Below are 23,498 nucleotides of genomic sequence, written 5' to 3' on the forward strand. Positions count from 1 at the left end.
CCAAGCCCTTTTAAAGAATTAGGATACTTCCTGCATAAAGACTTTGAGCTCCACTACTTTTTGGTGGCATGTTTGATGTAGCTGACTGCTGCCTGCATAGTAAGGCTAAGCCAAGCTGTATGCACAAGCTTTGATAGCAAAAGCTCTTCCCATGATAATTGGACCCTGAAAACAGTTGTAAGACCCATAACTGCACCATGTTGTGTCTGGCTGTGGTAATACTGCAGATGCATATCCTGGGCAAGTGATACTTGTAGTGACATGCTAAGATGAGGCAAGAGATGCTAGAGCAGAGCTGGGCATGTAGAGAGGAGCATCATCAATGCTGTGCTGTTAGAAATTCCTCACTTCCAGGCTGACATGCAGCTGACTTCTGTTTCTCAATCTGCTCTGTTCCTGCTGTATCCCTGAGCAAGTTGCCAGGTTTATTCTGTTCTTCCTAGGTGGATAATGTGGATGGTGACAAGCTGAGTCAGAGGGCATGGGAAGAACAGTCAGTTCTAAGGAAGCCCTGTGGCTGGGAGATGCTCTAAGTGTTCTAGGTTGCTTTTTTATAGGACTTAGTATGTGAAGAAAATGAGTTTTCATGTGTTAGAAAGGCTGCTCTGAGCACTGGCTCTGTCGGTGGTTCTACTCCTGGCAATTAGAGATCTGTCAGAAATGAGATGGGCAGCTGCAGCACTCCTGGGACTAGGGCAGGGATTTTATTCTTCTAGTTTCTTCCTCCAGCTGATCTGGAAAACCAAAACACACTGGAATATCCCTCAGTTATTGTTCAACAGCACCTGGGAGAGGACAATGTGGGCAGTGGGTCCTTGGGGAAGGCTCGAGTGTTTGGAGCCCATCTGTCATCTTGGTGGGAAATTACTGTAGGCAGAGAACCCCTAGCCTTGCAAAATGATTGTTCAGCAATTTCTGAGGAGAGAAAAATAGATAAGACCACCACCTGCCTGCATGTTACTGCCTGATTTTGAAGTATTCTATGCATGTTTGCCTTCCTCATCTGTGAGACTCACCTGTGCTCCCCTTGCTATTGCCTTCATAGCTTTTTGGTTGTAGCTAGGTTCAGATTCAGCTTTGGATCTGATGATGTGAGTACGATTCTTGCTTCCAAAGGAGTGTGTTTAGTTGCTGTTTTCCAAGTACCCAAACATAGTGCTGTTGCAGTAAGCCTAGCCTCTGTGGTCAGGGAGTAGAGCTCTCACTTGGACCTGGATTTGTCCCAGCTTCCCATTCTAGCATCCTGTGGCCAGCACTTGATAATAGCACCTTATAGAAAGCAGGAAAATACACACACATTGGGAATGTATTAGCATGAGGGTGGAAGCGAAGCTTTGGAAATTTCTGTCTCAGACTGGAAAGTGGCTTGAACTGCAAGGATTACAGGTAAATTCCACCTACTGTGCAGAACCTCTGAGCTCTCTGGATGCACAAAGGTGATGGCAAAAGCCCCTGTGATGTTCAGGGAGCTGAATGATGTATGCAGCAAAACTGGAAACCAACTAAAGCTGGTCAGGCCATTCCAATGCTGGATTATGTCCTGTGTCCAGGTCTGAGCTCAAGGATTGAAAGTGCTTCCCTTCTTTTTCTAGTCTGTGTGTGCTATGAGAGGGAGGTGCTGTCTGGTGGGGGCACTTTTTACTTCTCATCTTCCACTGAATGCTTAAAACAAGATAAAAATTTTTCTTTTAATAAAAAGTCACAGGGCAAAATGCTTGTAGAGTTCTTTCTCCTCCCTGTTTGATTAAAATATATTCCCCCTCCTTAGAATAATGGCAGCTTTTGAAGTGTAGGTCCATAAATCCAGAAGAGGTCCTTGCTAATACCTCTGCTGCTGTTCACCAGACCATGTTCAGAAGACAGACAGACAGACCAGCAGGCCTTGTTAACTTGCTATTTATATGTATCTTTAAGATCAGAATAGTAACTTTGATGCTATGCATAGTCTGGCCTTGCAGCTCTTCCACAAGGCAGAAACTCGGGGCTTTGTTTGCCTGGAAAACAAGACTGTTTTGTCTTTTGGTGCAATGTTGTCCCTTCCTTCTGAAACTCCTTCAGCAAACAGATGTATGTCTGCAACTGTTCACAGCAGCAGGGCCTGCTGCAGTTTCCCCTAAGTCTCCTTTCCTGCTCTCTAGACTGTGGCAGGAGAGTTGGTTTCTTTCAGTTTAGTTGGCCCTTGTGGGTGATGGAGGAAATAGAAAGAGCACGCTATTCCTATCATTAGTTCTGACACCAGGTATATACAGAATTGTTCCAGCCATGCCTGCTGCTACTCAGTAAATGAAAGGCTTGAGGCAGTCACCACAGCTCTGAAGATGGCAATGTGGAGCATGTATGACTTGCTTCTGACTCCATCCAGTGGACAAGCCTTGTTCCCAGCCTCATGCCAACCCCCTGCTCTCTTGGGGCTCTGGCCTCAAGAGTGGCTCTGTAACTGGGTGTTATTTAGGGTGTTAATAAGTCTTGCTGGACTGGCTGAAGAATTTGCACACAGTTGGACTGCTTGCAACCTGAATCATAGAATCATAGAATCATTTAGGTTGGAAAAGACCTTCAAGATCATTGAGTCCAACCATCATCCATGCCCACTAAATCATGTTATGGAGTACCCCGTCTATGTGCTTTTTGAAAACCTCCAGGGGTGGTGATTCAACTACTTCCCTGGGCAGCCTATTCCAATGTCTGAAAGCATTCAATGTGCCAGGGGATTTTTGTGTTTGATCTGACCCACTTCAGCCAGGTTGGACTTGAGCCAAGACCATCTGGCTCTGCACTGGAGCAGACAAGGAGCACTCCGATACCCTGTTCCACTAACTCTGCTGGGAATGATTGCCATTCAGGCTGTCCTGGTTATATGAATGCCACCGTTCCCTTAGCTAGCAGACACCAACTTTGATCATGAGTCTGTTTTAATTGGTACACTTCAGCTATTTAATGCATTTCCTTTTTTTCCTGCTAGCACGTTGATGGCAGTTTTTCCGTGAAGCCGTTAAAACAGAAGCAGATCGTAAGTACCTGTTTCCTGTCTACTGCTTGATTAAAGATATTTGCTGGTGTCCCACAGGGGCCCAACTGTACCCAGTGGGAACCTTCAGTGTTAGCTCACGGAGAGCCTGAGACCTCACCTTGTTAGCTCAGATATCACAAGCAAAGGCGGTGAGCTGCTGGGAACCTTTAACTTTGGGTTGTTTGTTGCACAACCAGGTGTCTGTTGGGGGAACAAATAAGGCAGCATGGGACTGGCAGAGCAATGGTGCAGGTCTCCGTGCTTCTCTGGGAGGCAGGCACTATGTATTGATCCAGTCCTCCCTATACGTTCCTGCCTTGCTGGCATTTGGCACTTGAATACAAAACTGGCAAAGCACAGTACTGATGCTTCCATGTCTGTATAGGTGCAAGTAAATTATGTTTGCATAACTGAGCTTAAGTGCTGTATGTATTAAGTAGTGTGAAGCATGTCTGTTCATTGAGACTGCCTGATCTCCTTAGGTTCTGTGTTTTATGGTGTGGAAGGATATCTTTACAGGCTCCCAGTGTCCTACCTGGAGGCTGAAAACTGTTAGCTTTCCGTGTGTGTGTGCGCGCGCACGCACTTGCACGTTAAGATATTAGAGGACTGTCTTCTCCCTGCACAAGCTTCCTTGTTGTGCCTATGGTATCTCTGGAGCGGCCCCAGGGCCTGAGACCTTTTGGCTCATCTTGCTTGTCCCCTACAAGTAGCCTGGTACTTGAGCAGTCACAGACATGGTCTTGCTTTGAAGCTGTTGTTTATGTACCAGACTGCACACATTATGAGGGAAAGGCAAGAAGGGAGACTGGCAAACAGGAAAACATCAGGGATCTGTAGCCCTTTTTTAGCCCATTCTGGTGTGGTGTGATGCACAGAAGTTGTGTAGTGCCTTACCAAGTTTGAAATTGCATCCAGTCTTGCATAGAGAGAAATACATAAGCAACTGCAAACTGCTAAGATTGCCAAGAATTTCAGCTTCTGAAAGGAAATCTGGTAGTGATCCTGCTGCAAAGATCAATTTAAAATGCCTTGGAGAAAGAGATGAGATTTTGGTGGTCAATCCTTCACCTTTAGATGTGTGCTGTGTTTCTGCTTTAAGTGTGTTTGACTTCAGCTGCTTGCGATTGATGGCTAGTGTTTTCTGATCTGAATTAAAAAGGCTTTTACTACCAAGAAGGTAATTAAGTGCCTTGATTAGACACTTATTGCTCTAAGATGTTCCTTCCAGTCCCGAGGTCAGAAAAGAGCCACTAAACAGTATCAGTTAATCATATACCAAAATCACATTTGGTAATTCACTATCTGCCTTGCCAATGCTCTGCAGAGACTTGTGGCCTGTCTTTCAGACTTGCTCATGCCTAGTGACAGCAGTATTAACCCTCACTGCCAGAGCTTTATCCCAGTGCTAGTGGTGAGTTACTTGCCTCTCCAGCCTGACATCTATTCTGAGCCCTGTGTGTCCTAGACTGACCTGCATTTCCCTCCCATCCTTGGTGCTTAACTTGGCTGTGTTGCAGCATGATCTACTGGCTGGCTGATCGATCTGGGTCCCACAGGTATTTTTAATACAGAGAGACAGAGACTATTTCAGAACAGTGTCTATTGAGCATATGAAGGCAGGTTTGTAATGGGAACATCCCATGAAGGGAGAGCTTGTGTGCTTTGCTGGAAGAGGCTGCCTGAGTGCTAAGGGAGCAGAGCAGTGTGATGCTAGTGGTGTCTCTTTCTCATATATTCTTCCGATCAGAGAATAGCGTTCATGAGCTGATGAAAAGCCACTCATTTATCTTGCTTGTGGGTTGGGGGGGGGGGGGGGGGGGAAATATATGTTTTTGTTTTTTTTTTTTAAAAACAGTGCTTACATGGCTGTGAGCTCTCTTGAGCTGGTGTTGGGTTACTGTGCACACTAGCGCAGTGTGTGTAGCATTCTCCATTTAGCACTCTGGACTCCCCAAATGGAGGGCTGTCTTGCTGGAAGTGCTCTCTAGGGAAGTTCCCACCCTACCACAGTATGGTTAGCTGACTCCTGCAGTGAAACAGTGTGTGCTTGTCTGTCTTTACTGGCAGAGCGTGTACCTTCCCACTCAGTGTTTGGTTGTGGGTAATTTTTTTTTTTTTTTGGCAGTTTGTAAAATGTAATGCTTATATGTTCTCTCCTATGGCTTTTAAAATAGAAGGAAGCTCTTGCTAGAAGAACACACAGTACCACTGAAACTGAGATAGCATCTGCACCCATGAGAGCATAGAGCAGAGGTATAGAGTATATGTCTGGAGTAAACCATCTGTATAACATTGTACATTCTTCCCCATCACTGCTTTTCTTTTGCCTTCCCCTCCTTGCCATTGCCTGGATTGCCGGGTGCCTTTTGTGTGCATCGATCTCTAAAGCTCTTTGGGAGCAGGAAGCAGCAGCTAATGAGCTGAACTGCTTTGTTGTCTCAGCTGAGATCAGTTATAATGTATGTACCGACCTGTTTAAAGAAATTCAGCATGGATGAATACAAACAGATGGATCAGCAGAAAAACATGACCTGGACTTGGCCAGTGGCTCCTGTGTGCATCAGCTGAGGCTGTATATAGCAACAGAAGCCTTTGGAAGGATGACGTGGTGCAGGATGGGTTGGAGAAACGTGGAGGTGAACTGCATTGAGCACAATCACCTACTCCTTATTTACTCCTACTCTTTTAAAACCTAGAGATCTTTCTAGTAAGAGCCATGTTGCACTGCTCACCCTTTTCCTACTGGGACATGAGCTTCTTGGGGTTTTTAGAGGCAAGCAGTTAAAACAAACGTAGAGCATTTGGTCTCTTCCTTCCTGACCTCTTCTTTGCTTTGAGCTGACCACTTCTGCACTCACTGTCACTCATGATGATTCCCTGAGTAGTCAGGATGCTGTAACAAGACTCTCTTTGAAATGCCAAGTTACAAAAGGACATCTCCCACGTAATTGTTCCCAAACTTCCTGGGTGAGTTGTGAGCTGCTGCAGAGGATTTTGCTCAGCAGTCCAACAGCTGACCTCATTGCCATGAAATGCAGGCCTAGAACAGATTGTCTGTAAGCTGCATGCTGAGTTAAATGGGGAGGTTCTGGAATTAGTTTGTTAAAGCTGCTGCGTCCCAGCTCAGAGCATTTCTGAACTGGCAAACGGTCTGGATATAGCTATCTCCTGCACCCATCTTGGCATGTGACATCTTCTGCAGCACTGAAATCCCATGGCAAAGCCATTGCTTTTCTGAGCACCTGGTCTGACAAAAGGAGAGGAGAGAGGCCAATTATATGTGGAAATGCCAAAAGCCCTGGGGTTGATGAGCTGTTGAAGTACTGGGCTCCCGGTGGCTTGGCTTCACTGCATCGTGTCAAATGGACAGTTACAGGATGTCAGGAAAGCGTTTCCTTCCGCTATTTGCAAGATGTGTCAGTTTGATACCTTGCAGCTCCTTCACCATTTTACCTGTTGTGGGGTTTTGTGCGGAGGAGCATGCCCTGCTCTGGGGAAGCTGCTGTGTAGCACCAAATCTCGGGGGACTGGTATCTTTGTGCATCCTTGTAGAGGCTGTTCCTCACAGCTGTAAGAGTCTTGCGCTGTACTTGCTGGCTAAGCTAAGGAACAGGGGAGAACATCCCGCAGTGCAGAGGGGACTTGCCTTGCTGGCGCTTGAACTGTCAGCCTTTCCTGCCTTAGTGCTTTAATTCAGCTGCTTGGGTGAGTTTGCAGGCAACTGCCAGCATTTGCATAAAGGCATGGCTTGGAGGAGTATGCCCCAGGTTTGGGGCTGTGAGCAACTTCCATCTGTGCCTAGAGCACTTTCTGCCACCACACCCCAATTCAGAGATGCCACCAAGGGCCTAGGGATGGTAATAAATGACACTGCACTAATGTAGGGTTGTCCCTTGAGTGCTTCTCATGCTAAGGGAGATGGTTTGTGTCTCTTCAGTAGCTTGAACTTATGTTCCCAGGTGATGAACAGGGAAGTGATGTGCAGCCATTGATATGCCAGTAACGAGCTGTTGGCACAGCACCTCTGCTGAGGTTACAAAGATGGGTGGAAGTTCATCTTGGTTAAAGTTAAGCAGTACTTCACAGAAGGAAAGGACTGTGGAAGGCTGATTGCCTCTGGCTTATTTAATCTATGGATGCATGTTCCCTCTTGATCTCTGAGACAAGCAGAGTATTTGTTTTTTAGATTATTTTGATAGTGGCAAAAGTGGCCAGTTGGGCTCCCTGCTCAGACCAGACAGGATGGGCACCACTTTTTGAGCAAGGAGAGACTCATTTTACCAGCTCTCCTTTGCGATACTTGTTTTTGTTAACTTTTTCGTGTAGCTATAGGGGAGCTGGCTGTTGTGGGTGTAACATGGACATTTTGACCTGGGGAGGGGGGAGGTGATCACGAAACAGTAATAACAGAGCAGCTGGCACTCCAACTGTTGTCTTCTTCCCTAGGTTGACCGGGTGAGCTATCTGCTTCAGGAGATCTACGGCATTGAGAACAAAAACAACCAAGAGACCAAGGTAAAGGTGCTCAGGAGCCTCCTGCTTTTGAGCTTAACTATGGGGCTTGGCAGGGCAATGTGTAGGTGCTTCCCAGAATGACTGTCAAGTGTGTGTCATTCCTGCAGGCACCGAAGAAGCCCAGGGATCACAAGTCTTCACTGTTGTAAGGCCCAAACAGTCAGTGGAGTTGTGCTGAGATAATTTTAGATAGTGTGAGACTCTGGAGGATGTTCCCTGAGGCTGGGATTGCTGAGAGAGAAGGGCATCAGTGCCCCGTGGGTGTTTCAGAGCACTGATTTTTAAGGCTTGTAGAGACAGCCGTGGGACAGTGTCGCTGCCTCTCTGCAGTCAAGGCAGTCATGCATGGTGACTGTTATTTGCTCCTGCGGTTCCTTTATGTTCTCCTGTTTAGGGGGGGAACACATGGTCCCGTAGTGTTGCAGGGAACTGAGTTTTCTAGGGCTTGCCGGTGTCCAGAGAGCAGCCTGCATTCCCCAACAAGAGGGAGCACAGCATCACTAAGGGGTGTATATGCAAATGCTATAACCAGAAACATTGCCCATCTTTAGGCAGGACCTTCTGCTGAATCCCAGCTTGCTGCACAGCCCCGTGCAGATTATGGGACTGCTTTATATTTGTTTTAGCCTTATGAAGAGCTGCCCTTTGCTGCCACCTGGGCTGCAGAATGTACCAAGTGCTGGCCTGAGGATCAGATGGCTCTGGTGCATGTAGTGCGTGATTTGCAAACAGAGGAGTAGCCACAGAGCAAGACAAGCAGGATTTCCTCTCCAAGCAATGCAGTGTCCTGCCCAAAGCATCCTGCGATCTCTATCTGTCTGTTCCAACAGGTAGCACCTGAAGAGGCAGGAGGGAGAAGTCTTTTCAAAGATTTTTCTTGCACAGGATCTATTTAAGAGGATTGAAGTCTTCTGTTTGGATCCTCCAGGGTCTTGTGATGATTCTCTTGATCCAGCAATCACACATTTGTGGCCCATCAGACAAGTGGCCTGGAGCCATTTTTGTTCTTCCTAGTACGCTTAGCAAGCTGTGTGAATGGGAAAGCAAAAAGCCTGCCCTCCCTACCTCCCAAAATAGATGAGGAGTGCATGTGACGGGGCAGACAGGCTTGCAGCCTTTTACTGGCATAGTCAGGAGGCTGGGTGCAGATGTGGCAGCAGCAGATGCTGTATATTGCCGTTTACACCAAGGTTGCCTGTGGTCTAGCATGTTTTAGCCCTGGTAATGAAAGGGCCCTTGTAAAGTGGGACCAGGCAAAGGTGGAGGGTGGCCCATGCTGGGTCATCAGTTTGGTGAGCTCTGGCATAACTTCTGTGGCATTGGTGGGGAGACTGGGGTTCTCGGGTGTCAGTGAAGAGAGCTCTTGTGGTTGGAGAGTGGCTTTCTCCTCCCAGCAACAGCGTGGTGGCTGTAATCCAATTTGTGGGGCTCTGAGTGACTGAAAGATTAGTGTGGTGCACGTTCATGTTGAATGGGTTCACACTGACCTTTTTACCAGGGCAGCTGTGAGCACGTGAGCATCCCAGGCTGGTTCTCCTGCAGCTGCATCGATGCTTGTGCCAGCACAGGAGCTTGGTGGAGATGCTGTGGCTGGAGAACCACTTACTCCATCACTTGTTCAGAGGACTTGTGGAAACTGGGCTAGGCATGGCTGGAGTGCCTCCTTCTGTCCAGCCCAGGGGCAGCCTGACTTGCTGCCTGCCTCAGTTTTGTGCCCCCTCCTTTGGGGGCTGCTCTCTCCCTGTGGACATGGGGCAGAAAGGCCAGACTGCCAAAGAGCCTGCTTCCTTGCTGACCCTAGGAGCCACCAGGCTGGCAGGCAGGAGCTTGTTGGTGGTTCCCCTCAGCCAAGGGCATCCCTACCCCAAAGGGGCTCCCCTCAGCACACAGCCTAGCTCTGGGGAAGCACAGCAATGCTATGAATTCACAGTACAGTGCTCTGGTCTCTGGCCTTTAGTGAGCACAGAGCAGAGCCCTGAGAGGAAGGAGTGTCCATAGCAGGGCTGTGTGGGCTGGAGCTTGCTCTCCTTGAGAAACACTCTGCTGAGAGCTGTGGAAAGAGGATGCCAGCTCTCTCAGGAAATTTTCTCAGGCTCCAGAGTCCCTTGGCAGTTCAGCATGGCCCTTTCCATTCACATGACAACATCTTGCCTCTCATTGCAGCCTTCAGATGATGAGAACAGTGACAACAGCAACGAGTGTGTGGTTTGCCTGTCTGACCTCCGTGACACCCTCATTCTGCCCTGCAGACACCTCTGTCTCTGCAATTCCTGTGCTGACACCCTGCGCTACCAGGCCAACAACTGCCCCATCTGCAGGCTGCGTGAGTATGTGCCCAGGAAACAAGGGCATCTTTCTCCCTCCTAGGCTCCTGTTAAGTCAGTACAGGCTACGAGAGGCATCGTGTATTTTATATACCCTACCCCAAGGCTCAGCATCAAACATGCTACTGTTCTCACTGGCATCTGGAGATTCCTGGCACCTAAAATAACTGTCCTCAAACAGGGAAGGAGGAGAGCACATGGGAGAATGGCCCTTTGTCCAGTGGCTCCCTGGCCACTTGGCCTCTCCCTGGGATGGATCTGGAGGTGCAGGTGCTCTGAGCTGTGCCATGTAGGCAGTTCTTGTGTTTCGGTGAAGATGATAGAAAATCCCCCAAAGGAGGGGGGTGGTTTGTCCTGAGAGCATCTGGCTGAGACAGCAGCCAGCCTCACCAGAGGGCTGCCCAAGTACTTTGTGTGATTATTTTTTTTATTTTATTATTTTTCCCCTCTGACAACCTTACTTTGACTTCACCAGGGAGGCAGAGATAACAGTCAATTTGGAATCTTTTGCTTTGCCAAGAGTGTTAGGAGGATCTGCTTAACCCCTGCATTGCTCAGCTCCCAAAAGATGGGAAAAAAATACCTGTTCTGACACTCAGACAGCACTTGCTGAATTCCATGTCCTTTCTCAATAGCGCAGAGGCACAGGAGTCTCTTGAGAAAATGCCTATGTTTTTGCTGGAATAGATTGTGTGTTTCACCCTGTGCTTGGTCTCTGAGGTATTTGATTGTTTCTAATGGATATTTCTCAGGAAAAGAAAAAAGAGCTTAAGACAGATGTTTGGCCTGAGAAATTAAGTCTAAAAAGTTCAAACTTGGCAAAGATACAGTAACCAAAAGGAAGATCTTATCAGAGGAAGTGCCAGACAGTTTTGACTATAAGTAGCACAACTTAAAACACAGGAACAGCATTATGTCATCTGCATGCTGCAGCAGAGTAGGTTGTATTTGTTTGGAAAGTGCCCCCATGGAAGACTTCCTGGGAATCTGCTTCTAGGGAGTGCAGAGGCAGCAAGGATAGATTTGCACCTCTGTCCTCCAGCTCTACACTGATCTTGCTAGCGGCTGGGTGCAATCAGAACTAGAGAAATGCCTAGGCTTTTCCTTATGTGTGAGCAAGTTCTTACAGCTGCATCAGAACAGATGTCTGGCTCATTCCTTTGAGCCCTTGGCACAGAGGAACTAACAATATTAAAGATCTGCAGATAGAAAATGGGACTGTGGGCAGGGAGTGGAGATCAAAGCTGTTGTGGTGGGAGGACCAAGGGATCGCTGTGCTGGAGACAGGAGTATAGCCACTAACCCTCTGGCTGGGTTTGCAGATATTGCAGTGTGCTGCCCAGGGCCGAGCTCATGTTTTTCTTACTGTGTTGTACAGTATCAGACCCAAAGCACCTCTGCACATGAGTGTAGCAGGGCAGGCAGTGCCTGTTCTCTGCAAGGCCTGCATGTATGCAGCCTTTTTCGGCCAGCAGATCTCTTTCTTGTCTAGATCAATTGACTAGAAGCTAGCCCACAGCACTTGGCTTTGGTATGCTCCATGGCCCTGCTCCCCATGCACACAGGGAGTTTCCCCATACCGACAGTGTGTCTGCAGCAAGCCAAGGAGCTCTGGCATGCACCTGGCATGGCCTGGTCCTGCGTGGCCATGTGCTCACCTGCCTACTGTTCTCTCCTAGCCTTCCGTGCCCTGCTGCAGATCCGGGCTGTGAGGAAGAAGCCGGGGGCTCTGTCGCCAGTGTCATTCAGCCCTGTCTTGGCACAGAGTGTTGACCATGATGAGCACTCTGTAAGTACCTCACAACCCTGTGTACAAAGCCTGGGTGCTGGTCTCAGCCTGAGCAGGCAGCTTGTGTTTGTACGAGTTGCTTGGTCTGATGGCTGGCATCCCTGGGGTCTCAGGAGGTATGCTCAGACCTTGGAGCAAGGTTTTCCTGAGCAGTGCAGCCTCTCTTGTCAACCCTGCTAGACAGCCATGATCTCTTCTCTTGTGGGTTAATAATATGACTGGTTTTAGCTAAGTGCCCTCCTGTCTTTTGGAGGAAAAAAATCCACAGAAACCTCAGTCTGAGAAGGTTTCTTGGGGCCTGTCCCAGCAGAAAAGTGGCAGACTCTGGGCATGACAGGGTGGGAGCTGGGAAAGTCGGGGGGATTACAGTTTGACTTGCATGCACATCTGCGTGGCAGCACGCTCTGATGAAATGCCTTTGGCATTGGGGTTCTCAGCATGGTAGCAGAAAGGCCTCTTTGTGTTAGCCTCCCTGAGTGATCGGGGTCTCAGCAGGCAGCTGAGGGAGCGTGGGATGGAAAGTGTGGTGCTGGTGGCCTTGGGGCCAGGTCGCACATCCTTGGTGCAGTGAGGGCAGCAGCTCATTGCCTGAGCAGTGCTGTTGCACAGCTGACTCTGGCAAGACACATGAGATCAGAGTGAGGAGAGGGAGATCTTCATCTAGATCATCTTACAGACTTCATAGGAAGAGAAAGATACTGTCACAGAAAAAGCCTGGTTTAATCCATCTGTCCTCTTCAGCATTGTAGCCCTGCTGCCTTCAACTGGGGCTAAGAAATAGAGCAGGGGAGAAAACCCAAGGGTTGTTGTGAAACAGAGTGTGGTATGTAGAGGAAGCAGGTGCTGTCACCTGGAGCGAGGTGAGGAGATGCTGTGTGTCTCTTCATGTCACTAATCTCAAGAAAAAACTTCTTTAAAACATGGTTTTCTCTTGACAGTGTCCCTTTAAACCCCTTAAAGTGAGCACTGTCTCACTGCCCAGCAGGAAACCTAGAAGGGAAACAGTAAGTGGATTTGGTTGTATTTGCTCCTATGGCAATTCTTAGCCAGCGGTGTCACTAGCACGTGGAAGCGTTACACATGCAAGGGCTTGCTAACACGCTGGGTTTGACTTGTGCCCCTGCACGGGCTGCGACACTCCATGTACTGCCTCCATGTTAGTGGTGAGATGCTCACACCCTGCATGGATGATCACTAACCTCTGGTTCGCGTGCAGAGTAATAAGCAAGATGGAAGCAGCTTGCCACAGGGGTCTGATGCTGACTCTCAGGGACTGTCCCCAGGTCCTGAGCCTCGCTGCTTTATAGTTCCTAGCCAAGACATTCTCATAGCTTTGTAGGACTGTGGGCAAGCTGCTGTCCCCTTGGCTCACCCAAAAGCTTCCTTGCACTTTTCTCATCCCCTTGGCTGTTTGGCCTGGGCACATCTTATTGTGGTTTACATCCCAGTGCTGGGATGTAGAGGTAGACAAATAGACACAGTTGGACCAGGTCTTGTATTCGGGAACACTGGCTGCAATGGGCCGTTTTGCTTTTACAGACACAGGAAGGATGGACCTTGTTTTGTTGGGCGATTCTCAGAGTTGGTGTGGGAGTGTGTGACTGGAACACTGTGCTGGGGACAGGATGATTGGCAATTGTGGGGGACCAGGAGCTGGGAATGGGAAAGGTGAGGGAGGGCCCCAGGCCAGGAAAGGTCTGTTTGTGCCCTCTTTGTATACTCCCATCAAGGGCAGCTGTCATTGGTGTCAAGGAGGCTGCAGTTTTCTTTTGCTCAAGCCGGCCTAGGTTTTTGGCCTTACGAGGAATGTGGCTTGCTGTGCTTGTCAGGTCTGGAGAACACCTGAGGCTGGGTTCAGGTAATCAGGCTATTGCAAGCTTGGCACAATCCTGGCTTTCTGCAAGCCTCCTACACTGACTAGCAGTACTGCTGGAGCAGTGGGCTCTATGGGTGGTGTAGTGGTAAGTGTCCCAGGAAAGAGCTGTGTCTCTTAGGGTTGTTTAAAAGCTCAGTAACTTGCAGCAAGGGTGTTGTAGCCATTGGCTGAGAAATCCTCCTCCAGCCTTTGAGCTGTGTTGCAGACCCTAAGCTTTCACCACAGCGAACCAAAATGAGCAGCTTTTGAACCCTCAGGCCTTAGTCTACACAGTCAGGAGAAAATGTCCCAAACATGAGCTAGGGGTTTTTGTCTCCCTGACTTTTCCATCCACAAAATAGCACCTCTGAGCTGCTGTCTGGAAATGAAATGTTTTTGTGGAGATGGCTTTTGGCCCCACCACCTACAGGTGGCAGCAACTGTGAACCGATTCCTTGTTCCGCTGACTTGGTTATCTTGCAATCACCAGCTGTGGTCTTCAGTGCAAGCTCATAACCATCACAGGACGAATACTTGGGGGATGTGGGTTGATGCTTGAACCCAGCTGCCACTTGTTCTTTCCTCCCCGTCAGGTCTAGCTCCTTCTGTGACCACAAGTGAGTCAGTTCAACAGTCAACTCCCACCAAATTAATGGCTTTGTTGGAACAGGTTGCTGGGCAGGCTCAACTGCATCTGTGTTATTGGGAGATCAGGCACAGAGAAGCTACAGGAGTTCATGGCCAGGCTTAGCCGCAACACGCCATCTTAGGTACAACATAGAACCATCTCCCTGAGGACACAGGACTGAAATAGCTCAATTTAATGTAAGCCTGAACTGCTGCGGTTTTGCCTCTTTGTTTGCAGCTGGCTGGGCTGAGCTGCCTATGGCTTGCTGGGTTGCAGCATAAACCCCACTTGCCTCTGAGTCCACAGGATCTTTATGATTAGGAGGATTTTTGGAGTTAAACCAGTATTGGTTTAATGGCTTTGCAAGGGTCCCTTTGGCTGGCAGCTTAGTGAGTTACAGAGGGAATGGGAATTGGTGGAGTTTTGCCCTCCCCACCCTTACAGGGTCAGTGATTCTGTGATCCCTTTCCTACCTTTTAGCAGAGGCAACTGTGCAGAGAGCTAGCGTTAGCAGCTGAGAGGACTGAGACCATGGGAGAAGTGAAAGTGGTGTAGGCTCCAAGGACCAGCTGTCAGCTGGGGCACACATACTCCCCTCCTTTGACTCTCTCTTAGTGACACTGGTGGTGCTGTGAAACAGCTGTTTGTACCAAGTCTGGAAGCAGAACTAGGGTGCTTATTGAGCTAGAAGGGTCTCTGAACCATTGGAGGAACTTTTAGGAAAAAAATCCATATGTTTTTTATAGCAGCTTTGTTAGGAACCTGCTTTCTCACCCTCCTTGCCCAGCTTTTGAAGGTGTGGTGGGGTGTGCCCAGCCATATTCCAGCTTGCTGAGATGCCCAGTCTCTCAAGCATTGCTCTGGAAACTTACCTGGAACATCATGAGCGTTACAACCCAAAGGGGAATGTGTGGCTGTTGCAGGGAAAGGAGGCTGAGGGTCCCTGGAGGGGTGGCTGTGGGGATGGGCTGTCTGGGACCGCAGTGTGAGAGGTGCAGGGCTGGGTTGCAGCGAGGCCTCCCCTTTCTAGGGGGGCTTCCAGCCTGGTGAGGGTTTCTTAACGTGCTCCTCTCTTTCTCACCCACAGAGCTCTGACAACATCCCTCCGGGCTATGAGCCCATTTCCTTGCTGGAAGCACTGAACGGCCTTCGTTCTGTTTCCCCGTCCATCCCATCAGCTCCACTGTATGATGAAATCAACTACTCTGGTGTGGTGGATGGGATGCCGCCTGCGAGCCGACCACTTGTTGGGATGGACAGAGCTGTGGAGAGCAGCCACCAAAAGGGGAAGCGGAGCAAGTCTCCAGATAGGTCAGCACGGGGGTGGAGGGGTCCACTCCTCTTGCAAGCCCTGAGGGCTTGTGGCCACACACACTGGGAGCCAGGAGAGGGCTCTGGCTGGTCTCATCACTGGTAGCACTGCTAACTCAGAATTTTAGGAGGCCAACAGGTACTCATGCCAGTGAGAGAATTGGGACATCACCCCTGCGTTCAGCCTGAGGTTACCATTTTGTGTCTCCTTAAGGGCTGGCTTTGTCACTAAAAGAAAGAGGTTTTTCAACAACAAGAATTTAATCCAGACTTTGGATGGAAATGTCTCCTTTCCAATGCAGTTAGTCCCTCAATTTGCATTTGACATCCAAACCTTGTTGGATTTCAGCTCTCCATGGAGTTTCCCAGGAACAAAAGAATGGGGTGAGAAGTGACCTGAATTTCAGAGCACAAAATGCTGAATGAGATCCTTTAGTTGTCTGAAGCCTCCTCTACTGGCCTTGTGATGGAGGATGTAGGTGTGGATGCCTTGGAGTGGGCAGCCCACCATAGGTGCCCTTCATGTGTCCCTTGCAGGGCTGTACAGATGGGGTCAGACTGGGTTTGTTCCTGGCACTCCTCGCTGTCCCCCATTCCAAATTTCCCTCTGGGAAGGGAGCCCTTGCAGGTGTGAGGAGCAGCATGGGACCTGGGCCTCTTGCTTTCCGTGCAAAGACAGATTTGTCCAAGTTGTATTACTGTGCTGGAGCTCTGCACCACTTGGGTCTGCCCCAGAAAGGCTGCTGCTGCTGTTCTCCATGTAGCTGTTACTGGAGGGCCCTGGTGAATTTAGCTCAATAGTTTGAGCTCCTGCTCAAGCATGTTGGCTTACACTGCTGGTGGAGGGACAGGGCTAGGGTGGTGACAGCTTGAGCTACTGCCACCAAATCCACCAGGGTGTGCAGTGCTGGCAGCACTGTGGCTCCTTGCAAATGGAGTTTCTCTTGCCGCAGCACACTACGGTCTCCCTCGTCCCCAATCCATGAGGAGGATGAAGAGAAGCTTTCCGAGGACTCTGACTCGCAGCCAGCACTGAGTGGGGGTGAACTGGTCCTGAGAGAGACCAGCTCTCCAGAAGTAAGTCTGTGCTGTGCTGGGGAGGTGCTCTGAGCCAGAGCTCTTCTCGGGGGGGCTTCTGGGACAGTGGAGGTGCCTTGTGAAGGGCCATTGCTTCCTCAGTGACATGACAAAGATGAGCTTCTTAGCATGAGTGGCCTGGAGCCAATGGTCTCAGCTGCCTTTATTTACCTGTAGGACTCCATGGGGAAGGATGTAGCTGCTCCCTGTGCCCCTAACAAGTCTTTGGGAGCTGGGGGGTTGGAAAGCCTCTTGGCTGCAGCCATGTCAGAGCTGACCTTCCCCCAGCTTCTTGGAGGACCCCAGCAGTGTTTGGGGCAGGGGTGGAAGCTAGGCCTTGCTGGGCTTTCAGCACCTGCTCTTGTTGCCTGTAAACCCCCTCCATCCTGGCCCCTTGGTCCCTCAGGGAGATGCGTGGCCCTGCGCGCAGCTCTTTGGAGATCGCCAGAGCAGGAGACAAGCGCAGCAAGGGCCTGCAGCCCGCAGAAGTAACCTGTGCGGTTCCTCTTTTACAGAGTGTGGCAGGGGAAGAGATTGAGGAGGCCTCATCCCTGCAGCAGGGTGAGTGTGCGCTCAGCCATGGGGGCAGCCAGACCTTGTCTTGTTGTCCAGCTCCACTGTGGTGGGATGGGGACAGCTGGGGACTGGACATATGAGTTCAGAAACATCTAGCCCCTGAAATCCCATCTCTGAGCTGCTGTGCTTCACCAGGTCTCTAGTACTTCCCTGTTCTCTCCTGGGAAGTGAGGGAACAAAATCAATAGATCTGCCCGGTGTATTTGCCAAGCATCTCTTCTTGCTGTAAGCTCTACACAAGTAGAGCTGTCCACGCCATGGGCTGTCTCCTTGCACAGCTGAGGCGGGGGGGAAGACAGTTGTGTGCACCAGTGTGGTCCTGGTGAGACCATGGCTGCAGTACTGGGAATGCAGGATGTGCCCCATGTCTTTCGGATGGGTCTCTGGAGCTCGCTCAGCATCCAGAGGGCATGAAGATGGGGTGGGAGGGGGGTGCTGGGTGCGTTTTGGGGCATGAGCCTGCATGTGAACAGAGCTGACCCTTTGGCACTGTGACCTGGGCCAGTCTGACCAGCTCTCCTGAGACCTCTGGGGGGCTGGGGGAGCCTGGAGAGCTTCTTCACCTGGAAGACCTCAACCTGTCCTCCTAGCTACGCGCCCCTGCAGAGCTGGTCTGGGGACTGAGGGGCTCTGTGCTCTCGGCTGGTTCTAGGTAGCCGCCCGCCCTCCGTTGAAGACGTCCTGCAGGACAGCAGCTGCGGCGAGCACAGGAGCCTGACGCAGTCGGAGAGCGACCCTCCGGTAGATGTCTACCTGCCAGGTAATGGCCGCACCGTTGGGGTCAGAGGCGCACTGCTGACGTGCTGCACTCGCGGCTCCAGTTTGGGGGTCCGGGAGGGTTGTGGACCATGTGCCTGACCGTGGGCAGCCTCCCCAGCCTGGGTGGTGTGCTGCAGCCTTGGGATGGGACAGGAACGCACCTGCCTGGAGCACGGGCTCCCGCTACCTCCCAGTGGGCAGAGTGAGCTGTGGGCGAGGGGGGCTAACACAGAGGTAACTTGCCCCCTGACTTCTCTCTCCTCCTCTCTCACCCTTTTGTCTCTGTCCTTCCCCTCCTTTCTCCTCTCTGGGCTGCAGCTGCTCAATGGAACAGTTTATGTGACAGTGGCCTCATGTGCCTGCCCCCACACTGCGCTCCTGCTTTCGGCCAAGGGAGGGGAACCATCTGGGCCGATGTGGGGGGCAGTGGGCACCCCTCTGCCACGGGGCGGTGTCATGGCGGGGAGGGCCGTGGGGTGCCATGCTTTGCTGGCAAGTGTGGCCACGGGACGCTGCGCTGTCCTGACCCCCGACTGTTGTCGTTGCAGCCTGTTTTCTTCCGTAGAGTCGCAGTCTGTTCTGAGTACCTCTCTAATGTCTCCTTCCCTCTCTGTCTGCCTTCCTCCCTCCTGTCTTGGGCAGCACTGGGTCCTGATTCCTGCTCTATTGGTATAGAGGAGTAAGCTGGTACGTCGTCTTGTTCTTCTTATGCATCACTGTTGTGTGGGGCAGCAGGACCCCTCCTGGGTAGGCTGGCAGCCAGGCGAGAGCGGGGATGGGTCTGATCCTGGCCATTGGGGCAGGGAAGGAGCAGGCAGCAAACCAACTAGCCGGCACTGCTGGGCCTTGTCCTGGCTCTGTTCCCATTCCTGGCACCACCATCCCTGCACCCCCAGTGCCAGGACCCCAGGCAGGGCAGCAGAAACCCCAGCCCTCCCCACCAGCTTCTGCTGGGCTCCTGGGTGAGGCTCTGCTGCCTCATGGGCACCATGAACATCCAGGCTCCTGCTGGCTTCTCCCAGGCTAGTGGCAGCGCGTGTGTCCCCTTAGTGTCCTGTGTCCCACTCCTGGCGCTTGCTAAACGTTCATCTTAGCAGGGGCAGAGGGGATGGAGTTCGTGGGCTCCAGCTCCGTCTGCTGTGATCAGTCCAGGGTAGGAGGGGGTGGCAGGGGTGATGGTCTCCTTGGCCTGTGCTGCCCTCTCCCCAGCGCCGAGCACCCTGCCTGGGCTCTGGGTCTGACCCCAGAGCTGGCACTATTGGGGCTGAACCCACCTTCTCCTCACTCAGGCTCATCCGACTTCACCAAGACGCTCCCCGGCCGCGGCACCGGCAGCCCCACGCAGCCCCTTCTCTTCGAGCAGACACGTCTTCACCTGGAGGACGAGCAGAGCCTCTCGTGAGCAGGGGCCGGACCTCCCTGCCCACACCACCGGACCCCAGAACCCACGCACAGCCTCTTCCCCACCTCCCCAGCAGGACTGGCCCGTGCTCACCACTCCGGCGATGCAATGCGGCGTGTCGCACCGACGTGATTTCGGCCCGGCCCGGCTTTTTTTAAAGACGTGCATGTTTCCTGGCGGCGGTGGGTAGGGGCTGGCATCGTTGTTTTCACGTGGGGGGTGGGAGCCGGGCGTGGGGGGGGTTGGGGTTAAAATCGGCAGATGAAGGACACTACCGTTGTATATTTTGTACACACCGAGCACAGCCCTTTGCTGTCACTGCCCCTGTACATAGCTGTGGCCCCCTGCCTGTGCCAGCAGCGCCTCTGGGTGCTGGGGTGAGCCTTGCCGGGGCGCAGGGCTCCACGGAGGGGAGACGGGGGAAGGCCGTGGGGGTCAGCCCCGTCCCACCCGAACGGGTGGGACGGGGCTGACCCCCACGGCCTTCCCTCGTCTCCCTGCAGACCCCAGCGCTGCCCACGCCGTGTGCCTTGTTCTGCTTCTGCGGCGGGTCGCGGGGCGAGCCTCCCCCCCCTCCCAGTCCCTTATTCCCCTCCCCCTTTATGTTTGTAGTAATAAACCCGTGGAGCAGCCCCGCGAGTCCGTGCTTCCCCTCTGCGTCGCCCGTGGGGCTCCGCCGGGCTGCCTGCGGAGGGGCGGGGCCAGGGAGCTGAGGGGCGGGGCCGGGAACGCGGGGGCGGGGCCGGGGAGCTGTGGGCGTGGCGGACGTGCCCGAGGGGGCGGTCCCTCTGCTCTCGCCCGCCTCCCTCCCGGCGTGCTCTTCGGCGCGCCCATCCCCTCAGCTTTGATCTCATTGGACGCGGGCGCAGCCGGCCACCGGGCGGCGGTTGCCTAATATGGCGAGCGACGCGGGCAGCAGCGTCCGCAGCCATTGGCTGCTCGCCGCGATTGGCCGCCCTGCCGAGGGCGGGCGCGGGGGTTGGGGGGCGCGGCCGAGCGCCCATTGGCCCGCTGGCGCGCGGCGCGCCGCCACTGGCTCTCGCGGCCGCCGCTCCCGCCCTCTCGTCGCCGTCGCCTCCGCGCTTGCGCGCAGCGGGCTCCCGGAGCGGGCGGCGAGGCGATGGCGGCCATGGGGGCGATGGCGGCCATGGGGACGCTGCCGGCGGGCGCGGGGGCCCTGCCGCCGCTGCCCACGCTGGGGGTGCCGGGCGTGCCCGAACTGAAGCCGCTGACGCGGTACGAGGCGATGCGGCTGGGCCCGGGCTGGAGCCACTCCTGCCACGCCATGCTGTACGCGCCCAACCCGGGCATGCTCTTCGGCCGCATCCCGCTGCGCTACGCCGTGCTGGTGAGGGAGGGGGCGGGCGGGGGGACGGGGCCGGGGGCGGCGGGGCCGGGAGCAGCGGGGAGGGGGGCGGGCGGGCCCTCGGGCTGGGGCGGGCCGGGCCGGGCTGGGGCGGGCCGCGGGCTCCGGGGCGGGGAGGGGGGGGGGGGGGGGGGGAGGCGGGCTGAGGGCAAGGCGGGCGGGCCCGGCCGGGCGGCGCGGCGGCTCTGGCTGTCCGGTAGTTCCTGTGCAGGGCGGTAGCGTCAGGCTTGGCCGAGGCGGCGGCGGGCCCGAGCCCGGGGGAGGAACACCCCCCCCCCCCACCACCCCCGGGACCCCCCCGGGCTGTGCGGACGGGGCGGACCCGCCTCGGCTCCCCGGCCCCGGGGCCGCGGCGAGCTCTCGGAGACGGTGTCGGTGAACGGTCCTGGATGCGCTGGAGCTGGTAGGGCCGCGCCGGAGCGGCCGGGAGGCTTCCCCGCGCCCCTCTGCCTCCGCGGAGAGGCCTCCGTGGCGCCGGGCCGGGGCGCCCGCGTCCCCCTCCCGCCCCCCCGGGGGCTCCGCTGTGCCCCATTAACACCATGCGCCTCTATTGCAGATGCAGATGCGATTTGACGGACTGCTGGGCTTTCCCGGGGGGTTCGTGGATCGCCGTTACTGGTCCCTGGAGGACGGTCTGAATCGGGTGCTGGGCTTGGGTTTGGGCTGTGTGCGCCTGACGGAAGCTGACTATCTGTGCTCGCACCTGACAGAGGGGCCACATCGCGTGGTGGCACACTTCTACGCCAGGCAGCTGACCCTGGAGGAGCTGCATACCATCGAGATCAGCGCGGTGCATTCCCGAGACCACGGGCTGGAGGTGGGACATCCAGGGAGGGGGCCTGTAGAGCTCTGAGTGTTAGCCCCAGGGAAGACAAAGCTTCCCTCCTAGGTCTGCTGGGCTGCCGTCTCTCGCAGCCCAGCGGGGGAATGCACCGCATGTAGAGCTACCGACGGCGAGTGCCACGCACCGCCGCGTAGCACCGGCGTTAGGAGGTCTGGCTGTCGGCTGGGGTTGTGTCTCGGGCTGCGGAGCGTAGCGAGCTCGAGCTCCGGCCATTCCTGGCGACCACCCGTGTAGGGAAGAGCCCTATTTACCCGCTCAGCCTCAGGACGCGGGTGAGGTCCGTCTCGCATCCGGTGGGCATCTGCCCCCGCCCTGGGCTGAGTAACCTGGACCGGAATCGCGACCTTCGGCGCGGTGATGTGTTGCTCCAACCCGAGTTCTCCCAGGCTTGCACGGAGGCAGTGCGGGAGGCAGCCTTCCTCCCGGGTAGCTGGGTCCGGCTGACGCCCCGGGTTAGAGCGCGAGAGCTAGAGTCTCCCAGTGCGCCCGCGAGGCGCTCGGCAGGTTTCGGCAGCTGCGTGAACGGAGGCAGTTGGCCCTGGGTTGTGGCACGGTTGAGGGGGACGCGTGGGTAAGCCGTGGCGTCCCCAGGCAGGGCAGGGTGTGGAGGGGGAAGTGGGGCTCCCCGTAGCGGCCTGGGGCAGCGGGATCCCCCCCAAAGGGGCAGGAGGGGGAACGGAGCCAGGGCTGGGCACAAGGGGCTGGGCAGGGAGAGCGAGGGCCTGGCGGGGCTTGGGGAGGGGCAGCGCAGGGGCTTCAGCCGGGCTGAGGGCAGGCAGGCGAGGGCAGGCAGGTGAGGGCAGGGGTCGGTGCGGGAGGGAGGGGCAGGATCTGGCAGCCGGGGCAGGGTGGGCCTGGGCTGTGGGCTGGCGGGGTGCTGGGGCGAGGGTGTGGGGAAAGAAGGAGGCGGGGGGGGGGGCTGGTGCTGCCGTGGCCCCTGCTGAGCTCACTCTGTGCTGTTGCAGGTGATGGGCATGGTCCGTGTCCCCCTCTACACCCAGAAGGACCGCATGGGCGGGCTGCCCAACTTCCTGGGCAACTCCTTCGTTGGAACCGCCAAATTCCAGCTGCTCTTTGCCCTGAAGATCTTGAACATGGTGCCGGAGGAGAAGCTGGCCGAGGCTGTGGCTGCTACACAGAAGCCGAAGAAGCCGGCCATCGACCAGGCAGGAGGGGTGACAGGAAACCTGCCTGCCGCTAAGCCGGCAAATGAGCTGGCAGTGCCCACTAAAACAGGCAACGAATTGGCAGATAGGGCAGACAACCAGGCAGCTGTGCAGGCAGCGGTCGAGGCAGCAGAGCAGCCGGTGGCTGGGCTGGAGAGCGGGGCCATAGTGGAGCAGCTGGCGGCTGTGCCAGCAGCCGAGGTGGTGGAGCAGCCGGCAGGGCTGGGGGCTGACGCTGTGGTGGAGCAGCCAATGGCTGAGCCGATGGAGTGATGCTGCCATGTTTGCACTTGATTAAAAGTGGGTGAGACTAGAGACTTTCTTCTAACTTTCCGACCCGTCGCTGGCTGCAGTTGCTGCCCACGTGATTCCACTGCCCAGCCGGGAGGGTTTGGGTTTGTCTGAAGCAGGGGAAAGCTATGTATTTTTATGGCCATTAAACTCTAGCGAGCTTCCCAGATCAACCTGCACAGCGCCCTGCAGAGAGTTCATGTGCTTATGTGAGGGTGCCGAAGCCTTAGAATTATGCTTTGATTTCAGGGACGCACTGCTGCTGTCAGGTCCCCGTTTCATTTTTAAGGAAGAAAATGTCTTATTTTTTAGATGCCCTGTGTTGACTTGGATGCAGCTGTGTGGGCAGTGGACACAGCTGAGGGAACGGGGCTGCTGGTCAAGCACCTCTGCCAGTGTTGGTGGAATGGCTCCCCTCTGCCGGCGGTGGTGCAGCCAGGCTCCCGCTCAGGGTGCTGGCGCGGCAGGGTGGCACGCACCGTGAATTCCCTCTGGGGCGTGGGGGAGTGCTCATGTGGGTTTCTACCTGGAGATCTGTGGGAGCAGGAAAGCGGAATAAATGGCTTTGCTGAAGGCTTCGCA

The 23,498-nt window shown here is 54.2% G+C and overlaps 2 protein-coding genes across 8 annotated transcripts in view; both read left to right on the plus strand.

The window, feature by feature from the left end:
* The window catches only part of MGRN1 (mahogunin ring finger 1), a 56,993-nt gene extending 37,118 nt beyond the window's left edge, over positions 1 to 19,875 (plus strand). For 3 of the 6 annotated variants that reach the window (XM_049791281.1, XM_049791284.1, XM_049791286.1), the window contains 10 exons: positions 2,963 to 3,010; positions 7,460 to 7,528; positions 9,692 to 9,851; positions 11,532 to 11,641; positions 12,580 to 12,645; positions 15,212 to 15,435; positions 16,389 to 16,512; positions 17,028 to 17,073; positions 17,741 to 17,848; positions 19,137 to 19,875. In XM_049791281.1, the coding sequence (XP_049647238.1) occupies positions 2,963 to 3,010; positions 7,460 to 7,528; positions 9,692 to 9,851; positions 11,532 to 11,641; positions 12,580 to 12,645; positions 15,212 to 15,435; positions 16,389 to 16,512; positions 17,028 to 17,073; positions 17,741 to 17,848; positions 19,137 to 19,249 (1,068 nt within the window). In that variant the 3' untranslated portion in view covers positions 19,250 to 19,875. Of the gene's footprint in view, positions 1 to 2,962; positions 3,011 to 7,459; positions 7,529 to 9,691; positions 9,852 to 11,531; positions 11,642 to 12,579; positions 12,646 to 15,211; positions 15,436 to 16,388; positions 16,513 to 17,027; positions 17,074 to 17,740; positions 17,849 to 18,489; positions 18,535 to 19,136 lie in introns of all 6 variants that reach the window. The other 3 variants (XM_049791283.1, XM_049791285.1, XM_049791282.1) reach the window with 3 other exon arrangements.
* Positions 19,876 to 20,327: 452 nt separating this feature from the next.
* NUDT16L1 (nudix hydrolase 16 like 1) lies at positions 20,328 to 23,489 on the plus strand. Of its 2 annotated transcripts, XM_049791480.1 has the most exons (3): positions 20,328 to 20,597; positions 21,172 to 21,432; positions 22,425 to 23,489. In XM_049791480.1, the coding sequence occupies exons 1-3, from the start codon at positions 20,370 to 20,372 to the stop codon at positions 22,896 to 22,898; spliced, it is 963 nt and encodes a 320-aa protein (XP_049647437.1). In that variant the 5' UTR covers positions 20,328 to 20,369; the 3' UTR covers positions 22,899 to 23,489. The 2 variants fall into 2 exon arrangements, with proteins under 2 accessions (XP_049647437.1, XP_049647438.1); XM_049791481.1 differs by lacking the exon at positions 21,172 to 21,432.
* The last annotated feature ends 9 nt before the right edge of the window (positions 23,490 to 23,498 follow it).

Source organism: Accipiter gentilis, chromosome 33 (genome assembly GCF_929443795.1).
Source record: "Accipiter gentilis chromosome 33, bAccGen1.1, whole genome shotgun sequence".
NCBI classification, from domain to species: domain Eukaryota; kingdom Metazoa; phylum Chordata; class Aves; order Accipitriformes; family Accipitridae; genus Astur; species Astur gentilis.